This window comes from Polyodon spathula, chromosome 13, assembly GCF_017654505.1.
Source record: "Polyodon spathula isolate WHYD16114869_AA chromosome 13, ASM1765450v1, whole genome shotgun sequence".
Taxonomy (NCBI): Eukaryota; Metazoa; Chordata; class Actinopteri; order Acipenseriformes; family Polyodontidae; genus Polyodon; species Polyodon spathula.
The window spans coordinates 41,811,615-41,834,039 of record NC_054546.1 but is presented as its reverse complement, the minus strand read 5'-3'; the positions used below and the strand labels follow the sequence as shown (position 1 = coordinate 41,834,039).

Below are 22,425 nucleotides of genomic sequence, written 5' to 3'. Positions count from 1 at the left end.
CTGAGCGCTGCTGGGAAAGGGGATTTGGAACAGCAGATCCAATAGAAGCAGAGGGTTCAATACTGTTCAATATTGCATTAAAATGCATTCAAATGTAATACTGGTGCATTTACCAAGCTTACCATTGTATTTCTGTGTTCCTGACCACGATTTTTACCATGCTTTACTAAGCTTCCACTGTGCTTAACTGCATTTTCCTATACCTTGTATAGTGCAGTAAACCTTCACAAAGGGGGGCAGCTCAATATTGTATCAAAGTTTTTTCTCCAAAGCACAATTTGCTCGGTTTTGTTCCAAGTGGAATAATACAACATGGAAAATAATACATAACAAAACCAGCTGGCCTAAGAATGAGATCTGGGAGTTTCTTGAAGAGCCTGGAGAGTTCATTGCAAGGAAGCAGCATGCAGGCATGCATACTAATTGTATTTGTTGCTTGCCCTTTTAAACCTTCCCTGTGTAAGGCAAGTGCATCTGAATCAGGGTGGAAGCGCTAAATCTTTATTAACACACTTAACGGTGCCCTTTTAGTTGTTGTCTCCAAATGAGCACATTAGCAATTCTATTTGAAGCGGGCGTTAAGACATTATCTGCTCTGGAGGCCTTCCAGGGGCAAGGGGATACTTTGAATACCGAGCTAAATATTTACCCGAAAGCCCTGGCACAATAGCGTGCTGCTTTGGAACGCTACCAGTAGCTGGGTTTCTCAGCTGGTCTGGCTCCACGTGCTTGTTGTTGGTGTGTTGCTTCACATCAATCTGACTGGCCTCTCTGTACAGCACAGAACTTTGCGCTGCTACACTGCAGTGGCGGTTTCAGTGTGTGTTTGTGGTGGTCGTGGGCTCTGATATTTCTAAAGCCTTTGGAAATGTGATTACTCCAGTTTATAACTTTATTCCAGTAATGTGTTTTTATATGTTTAGGTATTACTGTACTTAAATAACAACTGCACCTTTTAGGATGACAGGCGGTAGGCTTTACAATGATGAATATAAAGTATTTATTTGTACAATTAGGGTTGAACCTGATTTCACCCAAACATTATGTTACCAGATAAAGGAAAAAAGCAAAAAACAAAAGAGAAAATCAAACCGCTCATAAAAAGTTTCAAACAAGTCTTCTACTCTTTTTAAATTGCTCGGAGGGGGAAATACATTTGCCAGAACATACGCCTGTATCAAATATGAGTTGTTATCAAGGTATGCAGACATCGTTTCTACTGGTAGTAATCGTAGAATGTTCTCTTTATCAGTGCACACACTGGGGAGAAAGGTTTTTATTTCAGTCAAACCACCTGAGGTGTGCTCCATGCAGTCTCACGGTCTAAATGAATTCTTTTGCATTTCAACACAAGGTGAAAAAGCAAGAAGGTATTGTGACTTACGTCGCCCTTCTCTGTGCACTTCACAAAACATCTGGAGGCTTCCTGCACAGCCCTGCTTTAGAAGACTTTTAAATAGAGACTTTCCTTTTGCTACTTAATTACTTGAGGCACAGCAGGCGCCAGGCTGTGAATGAATAGCCTCTGTATAGGACACTGACAGGAAGATGTCAGCTCTCTGTTACATCAAGTTCTTACTGATGGGGAAGGCAAGGACCCTTGTCATTTCCACTTGTGCGGAAATTCTCAGCGTGATTAAAAGGGTGACAGTATCACAGTAATTAAGTTAACTAATCAAAGTTAAGGCAATTGGTTTTCAACCCTTGGTTGGTGCTTTTACTGTATAAGAGGTTTTATTGGTAATAGCCTAAATGAATTCACATTTGCTAACAGCGGATCCCTTTTTTTTGTTGTTATGCAGTAATGCTCTGTCCAGCTCATTTATTTTTACAGGAGTTACCAGTAAGTGTGGAGCATGCTCTTTATAAAGCGAAAGGCCCTACTCAAATTCAGAGGCCCACCTCCTCCTGCAAGAAAGTACAAGTCGCAGTGGGTGGAGCGCAGCGAATCGATTGGCACAGGCTTTCACTTTCAGGCTGGGGTGTGCTGTACTAATTACTGATATGAAGGAACTTTACTACTGATATGAAGGAACTTTACAGCAGACAGTTCACCACCACAAACGTATCCAAATTTAAAAAGCTAGACAAGCTAAATCGCAAGAGCACTTTCCCATTTAAACACAGCCCTGCTTCACTACACAAAAAACAGCTCGTCTAAAAACAGAAAGAGGAAAACATGGAGTCCCTCTTGAGAACAGACACAGAGCACTTTAAAACACTTAAAGATCAAATATTCATGGAGTGCCGTGCTTTCAACAAAATACATATGCTTTCAGCTGGCGCGTGTGCCAGTGCGATACCAAACAGCTCTCCTTGAGCTGGACCGCTTGAGATTTACTTCCATGTGAAATGATAAAGTCAGACACGTTTAACCTGAAGTTTATGATGTAGAGTTTTTAGGTCAGCACAGTTCCTACTGACTCTCTACATGCGTGGTCCACAAATCCTGTCCTACTGACTCTCTACATACGTGGTCCACACAGCCTTTCCTATTGACTCTCTACATGCGTGGTCCACACATCCTGTCCTACTGACTCTCTACATGCGTGGTCCACACATCCTGTCCTATTGACTCTCACATGCTGGGCTTACCTCCTGGCTGTACTGGCTCACAGGAGCCCCCCTGTTTGGCGGGACATCGTAAATCTCCTGCCGAGGAATGTCATATTCGTCTTGCTCCGTCTTGCCGGAGTCGTACACGTAGACCTGTCCCACTCTTGTCGGGACCACCACCTGCAAAACAGAGCGACACATTCCAGTCAGCAAACCCTCCTGGACTGCCAACGAGCCAAGCAACACCTTCCCTGCTTCACGGGAGTCGGGCCCGGTTTGTAAGGGCCTCCACTCCAAAGCGCTACTCCATGGTGTTGTGACAGGAATATGAAACTGAAACAAACCAAGTGTGTTTTGTAACATTTTCTAAGAATTTTAGAAACAGCGTTCTGGCGTAAATGATTTATGTTTATCTCTAGAAGTGGTTTACATTTAGACCTCTAGAAAGACAATTTGGGGTTGAGTCCAAAGGGGGCATTGTGAGTTTACGATAATCCTCCTCCCAGTTGTGATATTATACAGCACTTTTTACCATGCATTCTCAAGGCACAAGGGGTTGCAAGAGAGTATATAAGACATGTCAAAAAAGTAGAACCCAGGACTGAAACTGGCATTCATTGTCACTGACAGAGGCCAAAGATTAGCTGAAGACAATGGAACGGATCTACTCTCTGACCCCCTAACAGGGTGATCCCTCCAGGGCAGGTCTAGTGTACTTGCCAGGGCAGCGTGGGAATGCTGGTTCTGCTATTGTCAGTGCTGCCTGCTCCCTGTGGAAACAGCAGGGTCATTTCAGCTGACCTTACTGGGTAAATAACCATTATTATTACAAGTAGTGTTGAATCAATCTGGTGCCATGTTCACACGTTCAACAAAGAGGACAAGGGGATCAAAACTGCTTCAAACACCGGACTGTGCAAACATAAGCCTGTACTGCACAATTCTACCCCTGGAGTTACCCTGCTGACTTGACAATCTGGAATTTAAGATTAAGTTTAGCCTTAAGCAGCGTTACTTATTCCTTCATTTCAGATGTTTTTTTTTCAGCTAGCCCTCATATGATTGCCTTTTCTGATTAAAGGTGTAAGTGCATTTCTCATCTGCAGGTGAAGGCACAGCTGTGAAAAGTATGCTAGGATAGAGGTGGGATTGCAGTGGAAGAAGAAACACTGCACCCAACCTCCAGTCTTCAATGAGTATACTACACGTGTGCATACCAAATACAGCTCAGGGATCTTACACATCTTGTTAAAGTTGTAATACATCTTCATTGTACAGAATTAATTGAAAACGAATCTCATTTAAATAAAAAAAGACAAAGGTGTGGGTTCATAGTCGTTGGAACACTTAGTGTGCTCAGGTAAGGTAAGATTAGTGCTAAACGGGGTCTTTACAACTATTTGCCAAATACTCCAATGACACACAATGACACACAATGGCACACAATCACGGTGACATGTGTGTTAAAGGAACCCTGTTTACCACAAACCAGTGCCTCTTATTAACCAGCCTGTCACTGCCTAGTTTTCTTTGAAAGGCAGCCTAGCTGTCTCAACAAACAGAACCCTAGATAACAAATGACTTATTTACCAGCAAAGCAATTATTACCCAGCGTGGTAGGGCTGGGAAACAGGATGAAGTACACTTCCATGGTATAAGAAACTGCCACTCTCATAAAAAGCTTACAGGAGTTTTGAGAAAGCACTCTTAATAGAAGCCCCGCCCACGAACAGCCGGTTGCCATGGCAATAGGAGACGTAGTTTGATAGAAGGGCCAGAGGAATGTCTCAACATTCCATTTTCCTGTGTCACAATTAAAATAAAAGCAGCAGATGTACCAGCTGTTGTAGGCTCAGAGTCATGTTGGTAACTGCTCCATTGCAGAGGGTTATTAAAACAGTGAAACAAGTATAGATACTGAGAAGGAACAGAGCTGATGAACTCTCCTCAGACATGCTCCTTGAAGCTCCTTGCCCCATTGGGGGCAGAGGTTTGGCGAAATTAGCAACATTCCAGGGATTAGATTTCTCCTTGAGGCAGAAATAAATAATGCATCCTTCAGGGATTGCAGTCTGTTCCTATTGCTTGGCATTTAGGGTTGGGTAGGGTGTTAGTTATACAGTATTATTGAGCACTGTAGCTGACATAAACTAATCAGGTAAAAAAAAAAAAAAAAGTCACTTTTCCAGAGTGCCTTCAAGAGGCTCTCAGGCAGGGCTTGACCTCTGAAGTAAGGAAGCGTGGCTTGCCTTAGGGTACCCTCTGGAGGCCAGTAGAAATTACTGGCCTGCAAAAAACCAGAGAGACAGTAGTCAGGCCCAGAGCTGCCAGCTCCCCTCCTCCTCCTCTTCCTCCTCCTGGCAATTCTAACATTACCACCGGCAGGCAGAGGGAAGCAGCGCTGATGAGATTAAGAGTGGAGCGTGTTTGTGAAACGCCTGATTTGTTAAAAGGCTTCCAAGGAGCCTCCAACAATAACTTATTAAAGCCACTTCCGTTCGAACACTTCCAGGTTAACCCTACCCCCCCTCCTTTAGCTCAGCCCATGGGTCATCTCTATAACAATGATCCAGTATTTAGGTGGTGTGTGCACAGGAAAGCTCTTGTCAGGGATCTCTCAGCTGGTCATTGCCAGTCAGTTCGTGCTGGTTCAGGGCAAATTACAGTCAGGTCTTTTCTTTAAAATGTTAATAATTTACACTTCTAAGCTCAAGGTCAGTGTATTGTGTGAGCCAATTGCTTTTCTATCAGTTTCTATTTGAAAACAAAGCAGTTAAGTGTATTGAATCGGCACGCACGCTGGGTACACTGGCAGGAAAGGGCCAGGAAAGGCCTTCTGCTTTCTTCTGCTTCCTTGCTGGCTTCGGTCCTGGGAGGTACAGAGCTGTGGATAGAGACACCCATACACAAGGCAGTTTCAATAGAAAACACTGCCTGCTATCAAACATGACTCTGTCTCCTTAAGAAACATCCCTTTGGAGGAGATTAATTCAGCGGAATGCAGGCACAAGTCATTTTGCTCCCCAAACCTAACAAATTAGAAGAGCAGAAAAGCTTCCATTCTAGCAGCAAGATCAACTAATCCTAACCAAACTGGATTTCTTAAGGGCAGATCTTCTCACAGCCACATAAAACCCTTATTACATACAGTATTCGGATGCTTTCATTTATTACTGCTGATTTGCTTTCAGAGTTACCTGCACAAACGATCGCTGGGTGTCTTCCAGAGAAGTGAATCTGAAGCGGCATTGTATGCAGCCGCTGAATAAATAAGGGTCTGCTTATTGTACTCAACAAGGTGTTCAGCCCAACCATCAATCTCAGACAGCTAATCGCACGCTACCAAGCAAGCCTCCGGCACAAGTCTTTTTGACAGCATCTGCTTGCTTACGTTGTGTGCAATGCAGTTGCTTTGTGAATGGTGACATGCTGCATTTAGCTGAGATATTAAACACTGTGACTGGAAGAGACAGGGACCTCTGTTTTCAATAAAATGAATTTGAGTCTGGAAAAGCGACCGGCGTTGTGCTAGCTAATAAAGCAGAATTCACAAGCATTTCATATCTGTCATTGTGATTCAAGACTACTGAGCACCAGTTTAAACAGTGAAGACAAGAATATGGGTTGCACTTAATACCAGAGTGCTTAATAACCCACAGGTTGAATCAGCTGGCTTTAAAAACTCAAAACACTTGATTATGGCACAGAAATCAATGCCCCTTTGTTAAATATTAGGTACAATGTGACCAGTAAATACAGCTCTAATCTGGCAACTAAACCCGTACTGTATGTTTGCACTCTTGGCTTTGCAGTAATGGAGACAAGGTCAGGGACATGCACAGTACATGCCGTCCCACCACAGGCAGTGTCTGTGAGATCTTCATGCTGTGTTGTTTGTTGAATCAGTTTTTATCAAAACGAGGTGCGCTGCAGCAGATACTGATCAAAGCCACGAGCATTTTCAGTCTTTGTTAGATTCAAACAGAGCTTCAGTAATACACCTTGCTCTACAATCCCAGAGAAACGCACGTCTTTAAAAATCAGGAGTTTCCGGATCACGTTTCAGCACAGGAAGAGATTATTACAGAGTGTTTGTTTGCTTTCTCGGTTCGTTTGTCCAATAACTGCACTGTCATCACCCAGCCCCTCCGCAGGCTCCACTGTAGAAACTGTATCCGTCGCCTGAGATCATGTCACACCATGGGCCAGCCTGCTTTCAGTGGGTGGCTTACTGGTCCAAAAAAAGGTAAAACAATCTCTGCTTCCCCTTCCATAACTACATTAAATATATTAAAGTCTTTGCTTTTTAAGACACCCAGTTGAGACAGGACAGCACTGGATCTACCCTGTACAAACATCCTGAGAGACACACGGTCCAAATGGCACACAGCAGTCCCAGGTCCCTGTCCAGGCTACTCTTTAGCAATCCCTAATCAGCTATAGGGACGTGTGAGGGGGGGAAGGATCCAGATGCAAGCTGTGTGCTTATCCAGTGTTAATCCATTGTTTCAATTACAACCAGCAGGGGGTTAGTCCAACACCAGAAGGCCCAGCTGTCAAAGCATTGTATTGAATATTAATAAAGGGGTGAAATGATGTCACAAGAAGAAGGGGTGGGACTCTTGAAGAGGTCGCTACTCCTTCCGCCCCCAAAAACAAGGGGGGGACGACGACCATTATTTAACACTGCTTAACAGCTGCTGAGGGGGTGGGGTGGGGGGGGGGGCACACTTTGTATTTTAAACCCCACCTTTGCCCTGAGTGGATAGTTCCTATAGTGTGCAATTTAAAGACAATAGGGATGTCCCTGTGGCACCCTTGTGCCTGACCGAGCAACAAAGACCATCCTTCTGCCACATACCAACAGACAAAATACTAGAATGTTGCACTGCCTGGATAGCAAACTATTCAATACCAAACCTGCTCTGGCTTCCTAGAAACTGGACTGAAGCTAACACGAGCACCCTGACTTTGACAAGGGCTATTCGTTAATCCATCTGTGTGTTTTTGCATTACCTAGGTATTAGGTATTACCTACTGAATACCTTTTAGTCTAGAGTGGTAGGGCTCTTCTGCTAAGGATGGAGTGCTAGGAAGGAATGCGGTGGGTGGAACAACCTCACTGCTTACATTATGTTCTTAGGATCAGATGAAGTGGATTGAGTACAGACTCTCTGAACGGCGATCCAGTAAGATCTTTCAGTCAGGCCTGGGATCACATTACCTTACAGAATGCTCCTTTAATCAGCTGAGCTCCTCTCATTCTCCTTTCCACTGAAATACCAAGGCGCTTATCAATGAAGTGCAGAGATTTAGTGTTGTTATAATGTTACTGCTCCCATGTGCTAATTACCCTTCGACGCGTTCTAATGATGTCTGTGGAGAAAAGACACAGACGGATTATGTGTGTGTGAGTGAGAGATGAAATCCCTTAGTAAACTGGGTTTTAAAGTGTACGTTTCTCGAATGACAGGAACCCTATTGGTGGGTTCTCGCATGTCCTCATAAAATTGTGCGAAGGAGTTCAAACAAGTACAGACTTCTGCAATTTTACTTGAATGGAATGCTGCCTTTTTTGAAGGGGAGAAGGGGATTCTTGAACCCAAGAAATGACAAGTGGCGATGCCAGTGTTAGCCTCAACTAACCCCTTGGGCCACCATCTGTGACATACTGGAAGTGGCTCCTTTTCAATGGGCCAAGCTGTCCCCTTACTACAGGAAGGACAATAGGCTTTGTGTCAGATGGGGTGGAGGGTATTGTTCTACACGGAGTGCTGTGGTTTCAGCTGCCCCGTTTCCATCAGTGCTGTAAAAACAAACCGCAGCATCAATCTCTCCAACCAGATTGAGCAGGGACAATGCACCGGCATTCACAACTGCACAACTGCTTCAAACAGCTCCCAGGTGAGCTTCTGAAAAGGGGACCCTGGAGTGCTGTGTGGAGCTTCTGTCAATCTGTGACATCATGAGGGGGCGGGGAGTGTCCAGAAGTGTCCCACACACTTTCCCGTTTCTTAAATAACCCTGATTCTTTATTCACTCCTGCAGCACAACCTTCAGACTGACATTCTTTCAACACTGCTGTTGTCTGGAGTGGCAACAGGGAAGTGAGGCAGGCAGTGTGTGTCGCTAATCCACAGCTCTCCATCTCTGTGTGAGAGAGGCTCTGGACACGTGACTGTCATGCCTGTCATTGCTGGAGAGGATGTGCAGGACCCCTGCATGCATATCCACACACACCCAGGCAGGCTGCTGGGGTCACAACTGCCAGCTCCAGACCCTGCAGCTCGTAACCTGCACTCCATGACTATTGCCTCTATCCCCCCGCTACAGCACAGAACAAGATCCGAATAATGTACGTTTGTTAACAGTGACAAGTCACTGTATTCTAAAAGTCTTCTATCACGATCATGTTAATGGCAGAGAACAGGCCATAAAAGGGTTGAATAAAAGCCTGTCGCTCTCAAAATCAACACCCCCCTCCCCACCTTCCATCTCTCTGTCCACTCAGTCAGAAAGACCTATAAATAGAGTATGATGTCATGCCGTCTCCCTGGAGACGCAGCATCTCCAGAACCGTGCTGTTCCGAGTGCAGCTCAGCCAATCACAGGGCCAAATTATCAAAATCCTGTTCCATCAGGTCAGCAGCTTTCTGGAGCAGAGCAGTGCTGGCCTGACATGGTTTTGGTTTCTATTTCTACATGTGGACCTCATACAAAGATTGAAATAACCAGCCGTTACAGGCATCCAATTAGGTTACACACTATAAAAATAACATTATAGGCAACTGCAGTACAATGCTGTGTGATATCATTTCAGCAACTGCATCCTCTGAATGTATGATTAGTGTTTGAAGTTATGGATGAACCCAGACATTTCCTAAGTGCTGTTTGGCAAAAAGTATTTGGCCAACAATTTGTCAATGTCTCTCTGTGTTAGTATAGTAAACACATAGCTCATTTAGTCTGCTATGAAGCTTACATTTACTAGCAGTGACGTTATACCTTATAAAAGCAGATGGAGGGACCAAGTCCCGTTTATTGGTTAAATGGGTCAAATGTCTTCCAAATCTTTGCACACTTCAGATACGTTCTCACCCTGCAGCGCTTGAGTTACACGGCTCTCATGTCGTGTGCATAAGGCACCTACCCTGGAACCACAGTTGTGTATTTTAATGCATCAGCAGCAACCATAAGTAGAGGAAACACGTCCCCAGAATGCAATCTGCTCGAGCTGGAACAACCCTGCAGCAAGCCAAGCCTTGTGGGTTAAAGACAGGATCAGAACCCTCTCTGGGAAGGCTTTTGAAGAAGAGCACTCACCCTCAGCCTACAATTACATTCTCCTTTGAAGAAGGAATTTCAAGTGCAAATGACACAGCGGCTAGTTGAAAGAAATATATAAACCATCTTGACCCCTTAAGTGCTGCTTTTTTTGCCGTTTTTCAGAAATACACGGTCGGTCAGTATTTTTTATTTTTTTACATTTAGTCCAGACAAGCAGTGTTAAACTGTACTATCACACAATAGATCTGGAGCCTTAATGCATGAAAGCCCTTTGCTATATCGTGCCACCCCACTGCTTGCCTCTCGTCTGATATTCTCAAACAGTAAGACTATGGTGGCTTTATTAATCTCTTGGAATAGAGACTGGGTGCTGGCTGGGATGTTAAACACTTGGAAAATATGCCCCAATGTCAGATATTCTAAACTAAACCCTTCGATTTTTAAAGAAAATCATTTTCTGTACATTTTCCACTAAATTGTTTATTAGTGCCTAACCAGTAAAATTAACATGAAGATGAAGGTAACACAATTCAGTTGTTTTCCCTAAACATATGCAGCACATCATTCAGTATATCAGTCTGTTAGTTTTTTTTCTTCTTCTTCAGCTAGTTCTGGCACAGCAAACACAAATGGGATGAGATGCACACATAGAATGTATTTAGCAGATACTGGCACATAACTGCATTTCTGAAATTCAGAAGGATTTTTTTCAGAAGGTGAACGTGCTGATTGCTCAGCTTTAATTAGCCAGGTCTCCAGATCAGAAGGGAACCCAGAGTCTTTGCTACTCAAGATGTGTTTGCTGTCATAGGCTTGCATTGTGCAGATAAACATTATAAATTTCACTGACAAATATTAAAATTAGTTTTGGTTCACATTCTGATATCTGCGGTGTAGTGTGGTTTCAAGTGATACATTGAGAAGTTCTCTTAATGGTCCCATTACAAGCAATATGTGTGATTTTGCATGTATTATATATTAATCTAGAATAGGTCTAAATTGGGCTAACTATCACTAGGTCACTGTGGAAGGTTTTCTGTACTCGTCTTTCCACATTTACCAAAGCACTGCAAATTCACAGCTGCTGTACAAAAGTTGCAGGCAAGGTTGGAGCGGGTTCTTCTCTTCTAAATGAACGTGACCGATTCAGCAAGGACATGCACTAAAGTACGCAGGCTGGTTTCACAATCAGAGCCACCCTGCACGGGACCTTTGCTCTTAATGGAGTTTAAAATAAAGCTCTGGGCTGGCTCAGCCTAGCCGTGTCACGAGCCAGTGATTGAGAGCCTTCGATGACACTCCCCGTGCAGCGACTCCACCGACAGAAGTCTTGGGTAATCTGTTTGAATGAAGCAAAGTAAACAGCACATGGCCAGCAGACTCTGGAGCCCTGCCTCATTCAGCAGGTTCCATTCCCTCACTGGACCGCGGCCAGCTCTGGCACTGCAGCACAGCACTTGGATTATTTATTGGACTGAGCTGCTGGAATATTGAGATGCTCCTGTCCTCCACTGGTGTGCATGTGCAGACGAATCAAAGCTCCCAGAGCTATCCCAGAAAAAGCAACCAATAGGAATGCCGCCTGGACCACAGCCCTCTAGAATCTGAGCATTCCTGAACATATCAGATTCATTTTGTTCTAGGACTGATCCATTGCTGCAGTGGACCCATCGATTTACACTGTAGTGGTACTGAAGCCGGGTAGACTTCATTACAAACTTATCTGTACGCAGACTGGTGACTGTAGCTACATTCATGAATGTCTGCAAAGCTTGTAATAATAAAAAAAGGATTCCATTATAGCCTTTGATGAACCTGAACTTCTGGTAACTATTCATCTGCCTATCCATCTACCTACCTACCTATCTACCGTTCCATCTACCTGCCTACCTATCTATCTATCTTCTTTTCAATTGCTGGTGTTGATGTAAACAGAAAACGCATAATATGGCGTTTCAGTGCCAGGGGTCAAATAAATCAGTCAGCTCAAACTCTCCTCACTCCCAGTCCACAGCTCTCTCCACTGAGCTTCACAGCCTGTTACTAAACATAAGCTTCTTTTTCATCCCTTGCCAACCTACACTCTCAAAGACTATTACAACATACCTGCAGATTACACATTAACTTTCCAGGCAGCTATCTGTACGTCGTCACTGAATTTCAAGCAGAGAGCCGCTGGAATATGCAGAGAATGCTATTTGGAAATGAAATGCTGTTAATTGTTAATCACCATGTTCAGTGTGCAGTGTCCTTCGGTGTAAAGAAGGTTGCTTTGTTGTTGTGATTGTTTTAACGTTACAAAGTGGGATGGATTCCATCGTGTTGGAGACAGCCCAGTCTTCTTGTGTGTCCCTGTGGCCAGGTGCCCTCGCTTCTGTGCATATTTTGTGTTTCATGTTGTGTGTTATATGTGGATGTAGTGGTGCACAGAATATAAATTGGGCAATGTAGCATGAGTGTTGTAATATGTATTTTGGCTCGGGGATTGCACAATCACTTCAAGTGCAGATAAAATGTGTATTAGTATGTGAGCACAGGGAGTGCACGTGCTGGGATTCAAGTGAATAGTAATTGAATCCCGGCACAACTGTATAGATAGGTGCACATTTCACTCACTCGGGGTTGTGTGTTCGGGAGTTGAAAATGGGAGAGAGAAGGAGAAAATAATTAAAAACTAAAATATAAACAAATGCTACGCATGCTGGAAGACCAGCACGATACTTGTTTGTTTACATTCGTCCACCGTTTGCTTGTTTGTCTTGTTTGTATACATAGGATCTCTAAAATGCAGGGGAATCGTCTTGGAAACAAGCCTGCAAACAAACCACACAGCAGCACCTTCCCATCCCCATTGTAGCCAGACTGTTTGCTGACCCTGCCTGCCCCGGGACTCACAGGAACAATCACCAGAGAACCAGCAGTGCAGCGAGGTGCAGGACAGGCAGTGCTCTGCACACTACTAGGAAAAAAGAGATAACTGCCCGAAGAGCATCTGCCCGATTTGCAAAACACACTTCATTACCCTCAAAGCCTTAAAGGTTAATATTAGATCTATCGCTCAGAAATATATGGATGACTGTAATATTAAGATCATATTTGATTAGTGACTATTAGTGGTCATATTTCAGAACCACGAGCTTAGTGCTTAGTTAGCAACAGACCAGGAGCAAAGACGATCTCATTTTTAAGCAGTGGTGAGATACTTATACTATGCCTTTTTAACAGTGTTTTTTTTCCCATGCTTCATCCTATCTTTCTGTACCTGTGCCTGTGCTTTACTCTTCTTTGCCTCTGCTTTGCTACTCTGGCATTGCTTTGACCATGATACACCACAGAACACTTTCACAGTTGCACATGTTGAAGAGTGACGGCCCGGAGTGAGGAGATACTTGAATGAAAAACCCCAGCTCTGTTAGTTTGGGAGAGGAATGGACAGTCACCTTCTCTTGCACTGCTGGTCAACCCAAGCTCACACTGGGAATGAGACGGTGGGTGTATCAGTTGATTTGAGAATGTGACTCATTTACCAGTTCACAATACTGCAAATCTTTCAACACTGTTTGAGTCAATTGGCTACTTGGGTTGCCAAGGACCAGTGTGGTGTAAGCTATCTGACCTTATCTTTAAACTGCATGTGTGTGTCTGGGAGGGCTGGGGGGGGGGGGATTTTAACACCCTGGCTAGTGTGTTAGATAAGCTGTAAAGTCTTCATTACTCGGCCACCCATGTGTTAACACTTCCTCCATGATCTCTTGATTGCCATCATAGACAATGGAATGACTCACTGGAGCACTTCTGTTACGAGAAGTCTAAGGGGGAGGGGAATGTTCTTGTGTTTTCCTGCTGATTCAGAATGAAAACCCTGGAAAATGCCATCCATTATAAAGGCTTAGCAAGGTAAATCTGCAGGTCACATGACTCAGCTTGGCAATGGCTGTTTCAACTGCAGTTGGCGGTTGGTAGCTAGATGTAGCCCAGACGACTTGCAGGTGACGTCATTGCTACCTTTGAAAGAACAGAATCCCTGTGGCTACTAGAGACGGAGGCCAGGAGCACTGCAGAGGGCAGTTAAGTTAGTTCTGAATCACCGCGGGGATCCACAAGGTAATGCTTCAAAATACTAGAATACAAAGTAATTATATATTAAAGCAAACACTATACAAAGGAACAGACTTATGAGTGCAAACCCACCCAATGTGAGAAGGACTTCATGTGTGCGTATGCTTTTTGGAATTAGCCCCGTTTATGGAAATTAACCCAATTTCTTTAATCAAAAGTCCCTTTTTCGGAAAGTAGCCCTGTTTTTGCAACCTATAGCCCCTTTTTTGGCTGATGAAAAGTCAGTCTGGGTGTGTCTGGCTCTCTGTGCAGCTTTGCCTGTGCGAGTCTGCCTGCGTCAACTGGCTAGCCTTCAAGGTCAACACACTCAACACACACGCGGGACGCCGGAAGCCAAAAAACACAAGCGGAGCAGCGGAGCAGCTGAGCAGCGCAACCAGAACCGGCTCTCCTTCTGCTCTGTCTGCAGATCTGGTCACCACCAACATCAGAGCCATTGTATACATATTATAGGAAGAACCCTGGCATAGGCCACAACCCTCCCACCCCTCCTCCCCATCTTGATCACAATGCAATTCACAGACAATTGCACAACAGACCCTATTTCTATTTTTCAGTAAATCTGAACAAACTCTACAGTCCGTCTGTGAGACAGTTATTCCTATTTGTGAAACTGTCCAAAAATACTGAAAGTAAACCGTTTCAAAACTACACAGCTCAGGACTGGTAGAATCTGAGGAGAATCTGTTGTGATGCGACTCTCCAGGGTGCAGCTGCAACCAATACTCGCATCTGCCCAGGATGCAATGCATACATTTTTTAAAGCAAAACTAAAGCAATTAAACAAACTGTGCAGTGACAGCCAACAATGAGTTGTTATGAAGGGCTTCTGTACACTGAGGTTTTCCTTGGCTGCCTGCTCAGTGAAATGCACAGCTCTGCCCTGAGCCACGGCAGTGGAGTGAGACTCTTTGCTCTGCTCCTGTGACTAAGAGCAACGTCCTGCAGAGCAAGAGGAGTCCTGTCCCAGTGCCATGTGTTGCTATTGACACCGGCAGCTTTGTTAATTACAGGAACAGCACCAGTCAGGATTGCACAGCGGCTAACCATACCCTGGCATAATGAGAATAGTGTGTAAGAGTCAAACCTAGATACAAACATTACACAAACACACACACACACACACACACAGTTAACACAACGCTCTACAGAATAATAATATTTAGAGACTAGGAACCATGTTCTGTACAGATTCATAAGGGTATGCATATTAGATGCAATGATTGTAATGGGACAGGGGCGGGGAAGCACTCAAACAGGGGGAGGGTTCCCAAGTATTTAGCAATTTTTGAGAAAATCAGATACGGGGTACGGGATGATATCGGAGAGTAACATACAAAATCAAAGCAGGCTCATCTGGTGACCTTAAAAACAGCGATCGATCAATTGCATGCTTGTGTGTCTAGTGGCCCTGTTTGTAAGTGCCGTGGAGCGGCTGTGCAAAGACTGGGAACAGCTGGGAATCGTCTCCTGCAGCGCTGTCGTCATTCCGCTTCATTTAATGATGAGTCTGAAACACGTGGACCAGTGCATGACTGGGTCAATCTGTGAGGCTTTAGTTTCTTAATACCTTACTCTGAGTATCTCCGCTTCCTGTGTAGAACCACACAGGCTATACAATGTCAGTTTAATGATGGAATTCATTCTACATATTTGTGAACTATGTAACGAAATACAAAGCCTGGCTGGCTTAGAAAGGTACTCCTCACTCCAGCAGACTGCTTGCCCTGGTTCTGGTGGGATTTATTTCAGCACCTGCAGTGTTCTGTACCTCCCAACCCCTACCCCTTCTCCCCAAGCACTTTTTTCATTAAAATTATCCATGGCAACGCTAGTTGCTTAGCAACACAAAAAAAGTCAATAAACCCAGTGGAAGTTTAAAATCATTGTGGATTACAATGACAAGATGAAGCTCACCGGCAAGCGTGTTTGTGCAGGTCAGTGCATGCTTCCACAGACAAGCTGCTAGGGTTAGTCACAATGATAGCACTGTGTTTATATCTACAGGTGATGGGGAGAGCGGGCGCTCGCAAGGCACACCTGTACAGCGCCAGAGTAACCCAGCAGAGGTCAGGCTCCTACCTTTCCCGGTGGCTTGGGAGAGTCCCAGCTCCTCTTCTCCATAGACGGAGGTATTTGGTAGATGTCCTGGTTTTGGTTCATGGAAGGGGGCACCTGGTAAACGTCCTGAGGGGGGCTCTTGGACCCCGGCGGGACTTGGTAAATGTCCTGCGACTGGCCTAGCGATGGAGGGACCTGGTAAATGCTCTGAGACTGGCTCTGGTACTGCTGTTGGCTACCCTGCTTCTGGAAGAGGGGCGGCTTTCCCAGGGGTCCCTGGTGCTGGGGGCCGGGGGGCACCTGGTAAATGCTCTGCATCTGCCCCTTGCCGTGAGAGGGGGGCATCATGTAGACATTGTCAGCGGGGCTTTGGAAAGCCGGATGCATGGCGGTGTACTGTGAGGCAGGGGAGGGCGTGCTGTAGCTCTGCTTGTGGAAAGGCAGTGGGGTCTGAGGAGGGGTTTGTGGGGGGAACAGAGGCTGCTGCTGCAGCTGGCCACCCCCCTCCTGCTTCTTCTCGTACATGCCGACCAGGATTTTCATGCGGTTGCCCGGGGCGATGCCCTGCCGCCCGTGCAGGGAGCAGAGCCACCAGCCATCCAGCCCCTGCGTATCCCGCTCCAGCACCGTCAGGATGTCGCCCTTGCGGAAGGAAAGCTCATCCGGAGACTCCGCCACATTGTCGTAAAGGGCCTTTGCAAGCACATTCTGAGAAGAGAGAGAGGGAGAGAAAGCACACACGGGTTATCTGTTTATTCTGTACAGGACAAGCAAATATGAATACGGGAAACGGAAAGGGGTACAACTAGGGTACAGCCCCTTTCAGAACTTTAGATACGCTAGCGATGAATAAGCAGCCATCGTGTCAGACAAGGTGATTCCCGCTGATCCACATCCATGCCCTCACTTAGTGCCTGTGGTCTCTGCTCTTTGTGCCTGTGGTCTCTGCTCTTAGTGCCTGTGTTCTCTGCTCTTTGTGCCTGTGGTCTCTGCTCTTTGTGCCTGTGTTCTCTGCTCTTAGTGCCTGTGGTCTCTGCTCTTAGTGCCTGTGGTCTCTGCTCTTAGTGCCTGTGTTCTCTGCTCTTTGTGCCTGTGGTCTCTGCTCTTTGTGCCTGTGTTCTCTGCTCTTTGTGCCTGTGGTCTCTGCTCTTTGTGCCTGTGGTCTCTACTCTTAGTGCCTGTGGTCTCTGCTCTTTGTGCCTGTGTTCTCTGCTCTTTGTGCCTGTGGCCTCTGCTTTTTGTGCCTGTGGCCTCTGTTCTTTGCATAAGTTCCTTCCACTGGTATTTTATCAATCCTACTTTTAATTCCAAGGCAATGTGGTGAAAGCAAAGGATTGGGAGCCACAGGATCCTGTTTCAAAGATCCAGTTTTTGAGATCCTGGTTTATCCTCTGTCTCTCATTTTAAGCATGAGAGGATTTACACATGTAACTTAAGTATTTAGGGGTAAGTTGTTGCACGCACACACACACACACACACACACACACACACACACACACACACACACACACACACACACACACACACTTCATATACCTATAAACCCAGGTGTATACAGAATCTCCTTTTAAATGTCGAGAGAGCTTGCTGCTGGATTTTACAGCCAAGTTTTAATTCCCTCATTTTTCTTCCTGTCTATTACAGCACTGCCATTTGCATTGGCTGGTGTTAATCAATCCTGCGGAGGTGCTTTCCATTTCACATCCCATCCTTCCTCCACAGTGACCTCCGGCAACCCGAGAGTCGAAAGCCCTGCCGTGTTCTGTAGTGCACATGTATTATTCATCACTACCCAGCACAAACATCCTCCATCGTTCTTCATTAGCGGCTATATATTCAGAGGACTGAAGGTCTACAGCTGCAGATTGCTTCATTGGGTTATAATTAAAAATAAATATACTCTGAATCTAATTCCGGATTATTTATGTATTTTATTTTCTGAGAGCTATAAAGCTCACAGTGCAGTCTGTGAAGGGGACCGCAGTCCTCGTTCACTAGATAGCTTTTGGAAATAAGACTCTTATTGCACAGCTGTTTCACCCATTCCAGGTTTTACTGCAAGCTTGATTAGCCACAGTGTATAGGTAACGAGCTCAGGTATGTCTTATTAAAGTCATAGTAAAACTAGAAATGGATCAAACTGCTATGCAACGGGAGTTTATTTCAATCCCTGCAGCAGTGTAAGAAATAATAAATAATTTACCAAACCAAGTCTGTTAAATAATAATAATAATAATAATAATAATAATAATAATAATAATAATAATAATAATAATAATAATAATACCTATCCAAGCATACATACATACATAAATGACACACATAAATAGTAATGTGCAAATCTTAGCTCAACATCTATTATACAAAGAGTAATCTTGAGACAGGCTCCCTCACTGTTTATGTGCTTTTGTTCATCCCTATCAAAGCGATATCTTCAATGTCTCTATGTGAAAGATAAAGGACTCTACACCCTCACACACACTCTGACCTGATTGACAACACAAAGGAGATCCTGCTCTAATCACTGACTGTCTCACCCTCCCCTACCCAACCCCATCAAAAGCTCTTTCATAATGGGGTCAGTGAACAAACAACAAGCAAACTCATGCAACTTTCCCATGGCATGACTGCATTGCATACTATACAAACCCCCAAAAGATTGATCTCAGAATTTGGGAATCAAAGAATTACTTTTTTTGGCGAGGCTTAGCCTGATTCTGATGTCCATGTGGCTAATTTATTTTCTCAACAGAAAGATTACATCCTGTGGGAAGGATAGTATCTTGTATCTCTGGATCTGTGTAACAGCTTGATGACCTGCCAGTCGCTGGCTCTCTCAGTAATAGCGCTCAGCCTGAACTTTGCCTTCATTCTGCCAGACGGCTTGCTTGCTCTTTAGCTCTCCCTCCCCCTCCCCTATCTCTATCCCTGGCAACAGGAAGCGTATGGAAAATGACTCACAAGTTACAATGCTTAAAGAGGGAGAGGGAGAGTCAGTGACCAAATGACTATTAGTGTCTGCTGCAGCGTTTGGAATTTCCATTGAATTCCCAGAAGTGCGCAGGCAGAGAAGCTCCAATAATCTACTCAAATGTGTCACTATGGGCCTGTGCTCCACAGACTGGGGCTGAAAAGGGGCACGCATTCTACAGCACTTCTAATGCTTTCATAAGCACTGGCTAAGCTCATTTAATCACATTAACTGGAATGTCACATGGTGACCATATTGATAAAGGGATATCGCAGTCACTTCTGCTACCTCTGAAGACGATTTAAGCATGATTCATCATTCAATCTACCGTTCGCCCCTCAGAAACATGAGATCCAATTGCATTAACAGTGCAGATTATCTGGATCTTCGAAAGGGTTCAGAACATTCTTGTCTGGGCGTTGTAAAAGTAAAACATTAAACTTAAGCAGTAATTCAGTGTAATTATGTACAAACCCAGATTTCCTGTTGAACTTATATCCCCTATCCATGACATATCCCATACCTATTCATAGTCCATAATTGACCAGCAATAGCTGGTCCAGAACAAGCTCTTGTTTTAAAATGCGGCAGGCCGTTCTTTTAGCATTGCAAGGGCAAGATTATATGTCACTTCCATGTTCAAATCTGTCTGGATCTCTCGTCTTGTGATATCATTGTAACGTCTGCTCTACAAGTGTTTAAAGCCAAACAAAGGCTCTGCGAAATTGTATAGTCTGTCTTGCGCTGGTAAGGTAACTTCACTACCATCGCCAGAGGAGAGTCTGCAGTATTATATACAAGGAGTGAAGACATGACATCATGTTCTCTGCAGACTGCTTGGCTTTCCCAAAGGGAGCTCAGCGTGAGGAGGGGCTCATTAACACAGCTAGCCTCTCTGCTAGCTGGTAATGGGAACAGATCCCTCACGGATCACATTCATCCTTGTAAAACTCTCGGGCAGTCGGGAGTAGTACCTTATTGATTCAACAGCCTGCTTTAGACTTACTGTAACATGGTGTGCGATGTACTGCATTTCGTCTCGATTGCAACAATCCCAGTGTCATAATGCTACAGTACAAACACAGAACTTCAATTTACTCATGCACATTGATTGTAGTGTGTGTTTTAGCACGGACTGCAAATTCCTCTAAGCAACAAACACTAATTACTGGTTGGATTGCAATAATGGTAATTAGTTGATAATCTTGTTTTCAGACAATTGTTTAGTTGTTTTTTTCACAGATCCTTGCCTCTCTAATTATCTTTCAGCTGTGACTCAAGTAGGGCTATAGGAATGCGTGTTTATAAACAAAGGGCTTGAGATGTGGTTTATACAGTTGGGTTTGATTGAATTGGGGGCACTGGTTAGCAGTTCATCTACACTGTCCGAGCAGCGACGGCGCGCTTCGCTCAGGAGACCCAGGTTCACGGGCCAGGTTCATGGACCAGGTTCACTGGCCAGGTTCATGGACCAGGTTCACATCCCGTTAATGGATCTGCTTGGCTGAAGAACAAGGGTAGTAGTGCATTTTCTTATTGCCTTTTCAAGGGCAACGCATGAGCTACTTTGTTTAGCTTTTTAAGAAGGCTGGCTCTTGTTAAACTGTACCTCACTGTATCTTGTAACCAGATCTGTGTACTTGATGGTCATACAGGACCTCAAGGTGTATTGTATTGTATTGTGTAGAGTATTGGGAGGTTCATAGTTTCCCTAACACATTAGTATGGTGTATGCCGACAAGCTGCAGAACAAAATGGAACACCGTGAAAAAAGAGCTGCCTTGCCCGGTCTAAACGATCAGGCATCATTTCAATTCAAATAGGAGATGGATACAGAGTGTACACTGCAGCCTGTGAGAAGGGGCAGTTTGCCTTGCTTTAGACTTCTGGACAATCGGTCAGTGTTAGCCTGGGGCCAGCTTTTATCTCTTTATTTTTTATGGCCCTGGTGTGAGAAGCTGAAGTGATGTCACATGTGTTTTTTTTTTTTTTTGGGGGGGGGGGGGGGGGGGGGGGGTGGTGGGTGGCCCCTGTACGGAGTTTTAAAGGTTCAAAAAATTTGGTTGATAAATGCACACTCACCCTTCCTCCAGTGTAACACAAAAGACTGATAAAAGCATTCCAGCTCTCTTTAAAAAGTGTCAGAAGACTACATCAGATCTTCATTCTTATTTTGTTGAATCACATACTGTAATAGTGCACTTCATCGTGCGTGTATATTTGAATTTCTTTGTGTCTCTGCGCAGCATTCTTTTCATTCCCCAGTGGTTGTTTTGGGGTCGTTTCCAGGATGTTTGCTTGGAACTGTGTCCAGGAAACGAGAGGAAAAAACCTTGAATGGAGCAGTCGGATACACTGCCTGCAGCTCAGCAAAAATCCTGGTGACCACATGAAATAAAAACAACAGAAAAACACTGAAGCAGAGAGGATGATGGAGGATTACAGCAACTGTGCTTTTGCACAGCGTTCGAAGAAACAATTTGCTGAAGCTGCTCCATCACAAAGACCCACAAGCACGGACACGCACAATGCTGATTTGTTATTTTACTTTACAAAGATGCAGACAGCAGGTCAATCAAATATATGCAAAAGGGGAGACTCTGACACTGTCCGTAAACCCCAGAAGAATCAGTAGCTACAGCACTCCTAACTCATCCGGTGGTCTTTAGATTAAAGTATCATTCACATTGCCCTCTTGCTATGTGAGATTGCCCTCTTGCTATGTGAGATTGCCCTCTTGCTATGTGAGATTGCCCTCTTGCTATGTGAGATTGCCCTCTTGCTATGTGAGATTGCCCTCTTGCTATGTGAGATGAGGGCTCTTCCCACTGATGTTCCAATGCCTCCACTAGAGATATGAGCTTGGCCTGCTTCTCGGTACCTGGTCGAGACAGGGCAGAGCTACAGAGAGGGGTGAAGTACGGGAATGCTGTGTGTTTATCTCTGACCGGAGTGGGAGATCAACACCCCATTTTCCTGAGTACCTGGGGCCAAATTCCGCAGCTGAAATCCACAGAATAAAATGTAAACAAGCTGGAATTGCAGTAATTATAGAAAAACTTCAAGAGCTAGATGCATACAGATGCAGATTAAATGTGACTGAAACAGCACAGCAAAGCTATAACTCTACTGTAGATTGCTACTACCTTAAAACACTATCTGTGCAGACCACTGCCTGTAGTCCAGCTCTGTAGTTTCAATGCTAAAGCTCAGTCTCACAAGTAAAGTGAGATGGTTTGACTGGGTTCAGCAGTACTTGTGCACAATGAATGTCACGCATACAGTAAGCTTTAAACATGCCATTAAACAATATTCTGTCATTTGTTTTAAATGCAATAATTCATTTGAAAAATCAAACACATGCTGTTGTAATGCTGTAAAGGTTGGGCTAAGAGAACTCCTAGAATTGGTGAATTCACCCCAGCAGTGC

General features: G+C 44.5%; 1 protein-coding gene across 2 annotated transcripts in view; it reads right to left on the bottom strand.

Moving 5' to 3' along the window:
* The window catches only part of LOC121325511 (breast cancer anti-estrogen resistance protein 1-like), a 62,188-nt gene that overhangs the window by 5,549 nt on the left and 34,214 nt on the right, over window positions 1-22,425 (bottom strand). For both annotated transcript variants that reach the window (XM_041268045.1, XM_041268044.1), the window contains exons 2-3: window positions 16,045-16,731; window positions 2,596-2,736 (exon numbers count right to left, since the gene is read on the bottom strand). In XM_041268045.1, the coding sequence (XP_041123979.1) occupies window positions 2,596-2,736; window positions 16,045-16,731 (828 nt within the window). The remainder of the gene's footprint in view (window positions 1-2,595; window positions 2,737-16,044; window positions 16,732-22,425) is intronic.